The 10,632-nt window shown below is 29.6% G+C and overlaps 1 protein-coding gene across 1 annotated transcript; it reads left to right on the top strand.

Moving 5' to 3' along the window:
* Positions 1 to 720: 720 nt before the first annotated feature.
* LOC133313061 (transcription factor MYB8-like) lies at positions 721 to 1,749 on the top strand. The gene is made up of 2 exons (XM_061514368.1): positions 721 to 853; positions 1,055 to 1,749. The coding sequence occupies exons 1-2, from the start codon at positions 721 to 723 to the stop codon at positions 1,747 to 1,749; spliced, it is 828 nt and encodes a 275-aa protein (XP_061370352.1).
* The last annotated feature ends 8,883 nt before the right edge of the window (positions 1,750 to 10,632 follow it).

The raw sequence follows: 10,632 nt of genomic DNA, 5'->3' as shown, positions 1-10,632 counted from the left end.
CTCCTTGCCTTAATTTTCTTATTTATCAAAATCAAATATTACAATCAATATGGAAACCCAATAATCATTTTATTATGTAATATAATAAGGGTTATACTTATCTTATGTAGTAGAAAAATTGTTATCTCATGTTATAGAAATAAAATTATAAGTGAGATCCACATGTAAAAGGAAAGAAAAAAAAATAGATGTGGAACACACCTCCACTTTGTGTGTGTATAAAACTTGTTTATCTTATGTAACATAAGATAAATAGAACTCATATAATAAATATTAAACATTGAAAAATCATTCTCTGTTAAGATAATTATCCCATGCTCTTCTCACATAAAAAATTATACTATCACTTTTTTTTTTTTTTAATGGGTAGTACTGTACTAGCCCTCACCATATTATATATCTATAATGAAAAATGAAATACAACCCCTTAAATATTAACCAATGTAAATAGAGACAGGTACAGGAAATATGAATAGACAATAGCAGCCATTGCTGGCTTTCAATTTGTCCTTGTCCATAGCATGAATCAATTAAAAAAATATTAAAAAAATAGAGTGTTGCTAAGCACGCTATTTAAAAACGGAACAAGGTGTCAAGATCTTTATGTGCTCTGCTTCTTATAGATATATAGCACCCTTCTCATCTCTCTCTCTCTCTCTCTCTGTTCATATAGCTCTTGTACTTTTTAAGTGAGAGGGAAAATTTCAAGAGTGCAAAAAAATGGGAAGAGCTCCTTGTTGTTCCAAAGTTGGGTTGCACAAAGGTCCATGGACTCCTAAAGAAGATGCATTGCTTACTAAATATATTCAAGCTCATGGAGAAGGCCAATGGAAATCACTACCAAAAAGGGCTGGTAAGAGTTTGATTTGATTTTCTCAAATTCATATCTCATGTTCTTGTCTAAATTTTTCTTATGTTTTCAAACTTTGATATAGTATTTGGTTTGTTCTAATAATTTTTTTATCCTAAAGTTATAATATGTTTTTCATTTATATATAACCATGATATAAAATTAAAATCCTAAATAAGTGTGGTTGATATATATAATATGCAGGGCTTCTTAGATGTGGGAAAAGTTGTAGACTTAGATGGATGAACTATCTAAGACCAGATATAAAGAGAGGGAACATAACTACTGAAGAAGATGATCTTATAATCAGAATGCATTCACTTCTTGGAAATAGGTGGTCTCTCATAGCTGGAAGATTACCAGGCAGAACAGATAATGAAATAAAGAACTATTGGAACACCCATCTCTGCAAAAAGCTGAAAAATCAGGGATCAATAGATAAGTCATCTTCAGATGCTGAACAAGAACCTGCCAGTGCCAACAAAAAGAAGAAGAAGAACAAGAAGAAGGACAAGAAGAAAGGCACAAATGCAGAGCCACCTAAGACACAAGTTTATCTACCAAAACCTATAAGGGTTAAAGCTTTGTCACTACCAAGAACAGATAGTACCAATTCAGCTAGTGGATCAACAAGCCAAGAGAAACAAGAAAGTCCAGGAACAACAAAAGAAGTAACAAACATGCTATGTGAAGTTGGTAATGTTGGAGAAAACGATGGTTTTGGATTTTTTGGTGAAGACCATGACCTAGTCAATAGATTAGATGTTGAATATTGCCAATCTTATTTTGCCACGGATCATGGTACACTTGATAATCTATATGAAGAGTACTTGCAGCTCTTGAACATGGACCATAGCCAATATGATTTGGAATCTTTTGCAGAATCTTTGTTGGAGTAAAAGAATAATGTTACTCAAGTCTCAAACATTGTAGTACCTGACAATCTCTCTATAAATCTGATCATTGTATCTAATCTTATTTTATCTTTTGTATATTTACATTATGATCCGGTAACTTATGCTTTATAAAAAAAAAATATATGTACTATTTCGCCTAAAGTGATTGTAAACAACAAGAATGGAATAATAAAATTCGGGCAAGCAAGCATGTGAACAGAGATCCCAATAATTTTAACTTTCAAGGAAAAGAAAATAAATAAACTTTTGTGATTGAGATATGTTTGAAGCTTTGCTTGTCACGTGCTTTCTGGTTTGTCATTTTCCCTTTAATTTGTGGTTACATAATCGAAAGGGAGTGGTTGACATTTAAGAATGTATATCAGTATATTTAAATGGAAGAGAATTTGTACTATTCATCATATAATTTTGTGTTAATTTAAACGAAATAATAGTGTTTTGATAGTTTTTTTATCTTCTCTCTCGTCTAAAGTATTTTCTCTCTTCCTAATTCTTTGAAGGAAAAAAAATGTAAAAAGTATCGAATATATATTAAAATACATGTTTTATTTAAAATAGTACAAAATTATGTCATTTGAAATTATAAATACCTTTTACTTTTATTATTACTGTGCACACACACATCATATTTTGGCTATCGTCGTACTATATAGATCCAAACACACCATATTTTGGCTATCGTCGTATTATATAGGTGAACAGTAATCTGTATATTTATAGTTCTATACGATATCTTTTTCATAGATATTTGTGAGCATATTGATCCTACATACAATTAACACATTTTGGATATGCATTCACGGTTCACCCAAACCGAGCAATAACAATAGAGATAAGTATTAGAGAAGAGGAGGACATTGTAGTGGTAAAGCCGATGTCATTGTTTAATTTGTGGGGATTTCATTTGATTTAGAAATAAATTTAACAACATACAGGGACTATGAGAAGTTTGTTTATTTGTATGGAAATTAACATCAATAAGCGTGTACTTATAATTACTAGATTGCAATATACTTTTTGTTTTATTTTTCATCATGTATCATGCAATTACTCATGCATGAGTAATAATCAAATGTGCAAACAATTGGAAATTATGTATATATGATTGGTCAAACTCTATTTGACATTAATGAGCTTTTTAATATCATGACTTGCTCATAATCTCGTATCAAAGAGAACTATAAATGACTTGAGTTCAAATATTGACTCGAGATTTATAATGGTATCAGGTCGATATAGGAGGTGTATATTTCATTTAACATAAAAGCTGGTTCGAGAATATGTACAATAACAAAAAAATTAATTATTAATATTGCATCATTTCAGGTGAAAATTTCTACGTTAAGTGTTGTGTGTGTGTGTGGGGAGTGGGAGGTGAAATCATCATACATATACATATTTATTACGTATAGTTTAGAATCGAATTTAAGAGAGAGAGAGATGAGAATGGACATGTAATCCCTAAATAAACTAGCTAGTCATTAATTAGATATTGGCCTATACATGCACTCGAGCTAACTTTTGGGGTGGTGTATCCCAAGGTTCTTTACAATTTGTTTACTAATCAGTGAATCAAAAGTGTATCAATTGATATATATATATATATATATATATATATATATATATATATATATAGGGGCAGATTATATTTACAAACTTTTTTGTTTACAAACTCTTACAAACTACACTATGTAGGACCGGTCCTATATTAATCACACAATGTACGACCGGTCCTATATTAGTGTAATTGCAAAAATAAATTGTAAACGGATCATGTCTCATATATATATATATATATATATATATATATATATATATAAAAGAATCCTGTTCTATATATCCGCCAAAATAGCTAAAGAGAGCATAAACGTTGATGGGTAAGATCCAGGCATGTTATATAAACAAAAGAAGGCATGTTAAAAAAAATGATTAACAAACTTGGCTAGCCCCTATGTACCTATGGCCGCATGGGTCATACTAATTCATTATTTATTAATCCTGCGTTTTACTCTCCAATTAAAATATATAAAGTTTCAAGCTTAATTTTTCCTAGATTATTGAATCACGCCAGAAATCTCTTATCTATCTGAACCGTCCAAATAACTTTCTGAACAGTAAGTTTAACAAATTTCGTTAAGACACTAAAAAATTAGAAATCATTGTACCAGATTTAAGTAATTAATTTTAAGGTTTTATAATTCTTATTTAACATGAGAATTCAAATTTTTCTACACACCCTTTAATCTCCGTGCTGATATGAATCCTACATATAATTTTTTCTAACACCTGAATCTCACATATTTTTTATATCTACAACATAAAAATTAAATTCTCATTTAAAATGAGAAAATCAAATCCCTTAATTTTAAGCCTGTTGGTTATTTCAACTTATGCGAAACAGTAAAAAACCAAAACTTACGTAGATTTTAACAAGTGCCCTTTAATTTTAGTCTGTTTTGTCCTTGCTAAAGTAACAGTTTCTTACCTTATTAATTATCGCATAGGCATGGGCTATAAAAGTTCAGATTTTTTTATTTTTTTTTATCCAGTAAAGTGATATATAATTTTTTACAATTTTTTTTTAAAAATTGAGCAGTATAATAGAACTAAGTTAGTATCTCTTGATTGAAGTATGTCGCTACGGAGATACTCTTGGAAGCAATGACCAAAGCTTTTGGAGAAGTCATAGTGTGCATATCTCATGTATGATTGAGAGATGGCAAATGTGTAAGCTTACAATGACTCTATATTTTAATAGAACAACAGATAAGTAATAGATTCAATATACCTCTTTAATGATTAAAGATGAATATATATATAAATGAAAAATATTTCATGATAAGAAAGATGACTCATAACCATTTATTTATTACCTCACTTGTGTGCGTGAGAAAATGCACCACAATATGTATTGTGAATAATGTGATGGGGACGAACTCAGTCCTTAAATTTCGGCTAAGAAGCTTTTGCGAAAGTCAAATCGAGCTCGGAGCTCAGCTATCAAAGAGGTCAGTCTGATCTCATCAGGTTGGAACTTATCAAGTCGGCCTATGCACAGCAGAAATGAAAAAGATACAAACTTGTTTTAAGCCATATAGGCTTTTCTCCAAACGGCAGACCATAGTCTTCTTGTCCTGGAACTCGGAACCCTTCAGGTTGCTCCATATATATCTTCTCTTCTAGGTCGCGGTGAAGGAATGTCGTCTTCACATCCATCTGCTCTACTTCGAGGTCCATTGAAACCTCCATAACTAACACGGCTCGGACCGAAGTCATCTTCACAACGGGAGAGAATATTTCTTCAAAATCAACTCTTTTCTTCTGATTGCAGCCTTTCACCACAATCCTGACTTTGTATCTCGACTTTTGGCCGTTTTCCTCATGTTTAATTTTGTAAACCTACTTGTCCTTCAAAGCTCGTCTTCCTTAAGGCAACTCAGTCAATTCATAAGTCTGATTTTTATGCAAGGACTTCATCTCACCCTGCATTTTCTTCTCTCATTCATTCTTGTTTGAGCTCGTCATGGCCTCATCATAGCTTTGTGGTTCTCCCTCTTCAGCAACAATGGTATATTCGTTACGAGGGTACCTTGTAGAAGGTATTCTTACTCGTGTAGAGTGTCTAGGTTATTCTTCAGGTTGAGAATCTAACTCATAATGCTCATCTTGGATCTCATCATCTCAGACCTCAACATATTGGTCCTCATCAACTTGTTCATTTTCAACATTTTCTTCATTCTCATGATTTTCTCCCCTGCTTCAGCTCGAACAGGAGAGTCGGGTTCTTCACTTCGGAAAGTAAACCAGACTTTGAAATTCTAGATGTCTTGAATAGTCTCGTTTTCATGAAAGACTACATCTCAGCTTCTCACTATCTTTTTGTTGATTGGATTCTAAAGTCTGAACCAGAACTCGCATATTAGCGAACTGAGGTAAATGCATTCTTTTGTCTTTGCATCCAACTTCGCCCTTTCATCTTTAAGAGTATGCACGAAAGCTCGACATCTAAAAATTTTCAAATGATCATAGGCTGCTTTTTGATGATACATCATAGGAGAAATAGTAGGTGGAAAAAGTTTTAAAAGTATAGGTCTCATATCTTTATGAAAGTGAAAAAACACAAGATATATCATTTAAAATAACACACTTTTTCCCCTTAAAACAAATGGTTTCATCTTTCATGTTTCATACATTAATGAAAACATTTCTAATCAAAAAAAATTAATGAAAAGATAGCGTAGTATATACTATATACCTGGCTAGAATACAGGCACAATGTCCAAGGGAGATATCTTGTTCCATATGCATACAAAATTAAGATTTTTTTGTAAACTTAAATTTTTTTGTAAATTAAGTTATAGAATATGTTATAATAAAGCACAAGGTGGCACTGCATATTATTTGCACATGGACAAATTAAAATTAGTAGTCGGCTACATATTTACGTATTGAGTTTTATCGTATAGAATGTTAATGTAGCTTTCTTTTTATAACTCTAGTCAAATTTAAATTAGTAGTCAATTATGTATAAAAAAAAATTAGTAGTCAACTACACTATTAAGTTTTGAGTTTATTATGCACTATTAGTCAAAGTGATGAGTACACAGTAAATTGCTCCTGTACTGAATAAGTGGTGACTGGTGAGTACACAAGAATCGTTCTTCCGCTCTATAAGTCATGACTATTTTATTTTATTTTTTTGGAAAGTCATAACCAATAAGTTTTAGTTTATGTGATTAAGTAAGAATTTTATTAAGAAATGAATTGTCCCCGAACATTTCTTCCACTGTTAATTAACTTAAAAGAATGAAGTAGTTTCAATATATTAACAGTTTCTTAGCTAATTAAACTATTTTATATAGTGTTAAAGTTAAATACGCATTTTTACCCCAAAAAAAAGAAGTAAAGAAATATGGATGCTGATTATTTGACAGTTGATCCCATTATAATAAGAAAGAATATTGAACACATTTTATGGTAATCATATATAGCAGACAAATAATACATAACTTAATTATTATATAGTATATATTATACAATGAAAAGCCATAGAAAAAATGTTAGGCCAAAGACTATACAAGTATAATAATATTGGTTTAATGAGATTTACTTGCTTCTATGCTTATTAAAGCCACTTTGGTGGAAGAAGCCAGATTAATTAATGAATTGTTTACTTTAGCCCTCCATCCGAAAACATTGACTAAATTAATGGAATAGGTATGTTGCATAGCTATGAAATTTGCTTTTGACTTTGAATTGAACATAAGTTTGTTTTTCTCTTGACAATTATAAAGACGCTTAATACATTAATCTTTGATGCATTTCTTGAATGTTAAATCACGCGTGATTTGTTTATCATCATGTCATGCACTGATGCACATGCACACCTCTTGTTACTACATATCTTTTACTTATTGAATATAACAATTTTTAATTTAAGCCATTTTAGCTTTTTTAGATGCAAAAACTGTCAAATAAACTTATATAATAAACAATTTCTGATGATTGACATTGATTACGAAAAGTATCACTTGGTATGATTGATTAACATTATTATTTTAACAAATTATGTGTCTTGAAAGAATGAGCGAATATATACAAAAAAAAAAAAAAAGAATGAGCGAACGATTGCTAAAATTTTCAAAAACTTGATTTTATAAAAATAAAGTAATATTTCATGAGCTACATTGTAAATAAATCATAATTTTTTGATTAAAATTATTTTTAAATTATATAAATATGAATAACATAACATTAAAAAAAAAATGAGCCAACTCGTCTCAAAGAGATAATTAGGGTTGGGTAACTCCAAAAAAAAAAAAAATGAGACCCAAGCAAAAGTTTTGTTTGTTTTAGGGGTGCTAAACGAGCCAGGGGCCTTTGGTTCGGCTCGTGAAGGCCTGAGCTTACATGTCTAAAATTGGTTGTTGGATCCAGACTTGGACTTATATAAAAGCTCGTTTAATAAAAAGGCCTCAGGCTCCAATTCAAAAGCTCGGCCTTAGAGCCTCTCAGGCTTGCCTAATATATTATTATTTTTATTTATTTTTTATTTTTTATACTACTTGTGATAGCCCTCTCTCTCTTCTCAATTCATTTCATCCCATTTTATTAATTAAACAGACTTTTTAAATGATTTTGTTTTATATTATGCTATTTGGATATACACTAAATTTATGAATATTTATGGAGTTACTAGTGTTGTTGATTGTATATTTTGTTTGGATAAATTTTTGTTGTCTTATTTTTTTTAAACACGCTAACAGGCTAAACAAGGCTTTTACTTTTTGTAAATGAGCCAGGTCACAGGCTGATATTATATTCGTAACAGGTAACAGGCTAAGGCCAATCTGACATATTTGAACACATGCTCGACCCGCTAAGACCAAAGCTCGGCTCGACTCGGCTCGTTAACACCCCTAGTTTGTTTTATGTTTGGTTGACTCTCTTGATTATCCAAGTTATAATGACATTTGGTTCTTGAGTTTCCATAAGGTTAATTTTACAAAGATTTACTTACAAAGATAATAAAGAAGAAAACAATTTCCCCCCTTTATTTTTCTCAAAAAATATTGATTAAGAGAAATGTATAAGTCATTAATATAATTTTATAATAGAATAGTTCACTTTACCATGATTATTTTGGGAAGAATAATAATACTTGCACAAACTCGAATGATATATTTGCACGGAAAATTTTGGAGAGAAACAAAGGAAAGGAAAAATTTATCATTTTAACTAAAAACTATCCTTGATTTGTTCAAAATTAGGTAAACAAAATAAGTGATTATCATATTAAATTTCAATCATCCCATAATTTTTATTATATAATTATTGATTTTTTAAAAAACAATTAACCCTTCATTTGATTTTATTTCAAATTCCTCTATATATTCAGAAAACACCTTGAGGTAAACTCATCCAAATTGTTTTAAAATAATCAAAATAACATTAAAATATTATATAGGAAAATCTTCATTTTCGCCCACTGTGATTTTATGATTTATTTTTGACCCCCTGTGGTTTTTATTTATCAGTTAGACCCACTGTGCTGGGATATTTTGTCATTTAACTCCCTATGATTTCAAATTTTTATTTAGACTCCTTGTGGTTAAAATTTTTTTCACTGATACCTTGTGGTTTAAAAAATAAATATTTTTTTAAAAAAAATTCTCTCTTTTTTATTTTATATCCTCATGTAATGTATTTACTGTTTAAGAAATATTTCAAGTTATTTATTCTGAAATTAATTTATAAATTATCTTATTTTTTAAATATATCTGAAATTAAAAAATATATTATTTAAAATAAATTAAATATGTATTATCAAAATAAGATAGTTACTTTCTTTAGATAATTTTATAACGATATAGGGTAAAAAATAGATAAAATAAAATAATATTTGATTTGAATTGAATTTATTTTCTTGATAAAAATAAGTGAATTTTTAAAAGATTCATTTTTATTTTTTAAACCATAAATGCATTAGATGAGGATATAAAATAAAAAAGAGAATATTTATTTTAAATTTTTATTCTTGTAACCACAAGTGATCTAAGTGCAAAATTTCTAACAACAAGGTGTCTAAGTGAAACTTTGAAATTACAAGTGGTTAAATGAGAAATTATTTAAGCACAATGTATTTACACAATGTATTTAAGTGATAAGTTTAAAAACACAGGAAGTCAAATGATAAGTCACAAAACCACAATAGGTAAAAATAAAATTTTCCCTACTATATAATAACTAAAGTCTATAAGAATTTCAATTCAATCAAAACATTTCAAAATTAAAACAAGTTAAACTTAACCCAACTCATTAAAAGTTCCTTACAATGTCAGTGTTTGAATGCAAACTAGTTTCACATTTTTAAGTGAAAAGGACACCTGTTTTTTTTTAATTATAATATTAACCTTTTTAAAACATTGGAGTGCTCCAATCTTTCAGCGTTTAATTTCATTTTTTATTTTAAGCTTTTTGATATTATTCTCCTTTCTATCTCCTTACTACGTCTCATATTTTTTCTTTCTCCTTCACTTTCTCTTTATCGATTTACATAATTTACAATCTGAATTTATATTTGAATCTAAATTCAATTAATGATTAATGACATGATAATTCTGCTGGATGAATATAATTTTCAAAATTCTTTAAATATGATATAATTGAACACGACAGAAACCACAAAAATACAAAAAAATGAAAACCACGAAGAATCCCTTCCTTTGAATTAATCCACGATTACCGTAACGTTTCTATTTTGCTGTTGAAATTTGAAATCGAATCAACTTATCTTCTTCTTTTTCTTATATTATTTTTCACCTTGAAGTGAGAAAATGATCTCTGTTCTCTCTATGTTACTCCCAACAACATGTATACCTGATCTCATGACATAGGGCATCTGAGTTTGTTTATTCTTAACACCCATTTTTAATTTTGTATGTAGATGCTCATAACAATGGATGAGTTTGATGAATTGAGAAAAAAGCTGCATCTTTTTTTGATGCCGAGGCGCCATTAAAGAGAGAGAAAGAATGAGAGACAGTGAGAGAGAAATGAGTAAAAGAGTTTATTTTATATAATAAATCTCCACCATTAGATAAGATTGTAATCTAACAGTATTAAAATGGTAGGCAAAGGTAGGCAAAATAAGAGTAGGCAGAATAACCTATCTCTTATTATTAAAAGAGTAAATACCATTTTGGGTCCCTAACAAAAAACACGGTCCCCACTTTAATCCCTTACAAAAATAAATTAGTCAGTTAGTCCCTAACAAATTCAAAGTGGACCCATTTTAGTCCTTATGAGGGACTAATATGGGTCTTTTTTGAATTTGTGAGGGACCACGATTTCAACTAAATGGGT

The sequence above is a fragment of the Gastrolobium bilobum genome, unplaced genomic scaffold, assembly GCF_033153095.1.
Source record: "Gastrolobium bilobum isolate Gb01-03AN ecotype WA unplaced genomic scaffold, APGP_CSIRO_Gbil_v1 utg5634, whole genome shotgun sequence".
Lineage (NCBI taxonomy): Eukaryota > Viridiplantae > Streptophyta > Magnoliopsida > Fabales > Fabaceae > Gastrolobium > Gastrolobium bilobum.
This window is presented reverse-complemented; position numbering and strand designations above follow the sequence as displayed.

Bases quoted from the DNA above. Each gene is read 5' to 3' on its own strand.
- LOC133313061 (XM_061514368.1), top strand. From the start codon at position 721: ATGGGAAGAGCTCCTTGTTGTTCCAAAGTTGGGTTGCACAAAGGTCCA. The intron at 854-1,054 runs GTAAGAGTTTGA...TATAATATGCAG, and splicing joins ATCACTACCAAAAAGGGCTG to GGCTTCTTAGATGTGGGAAA.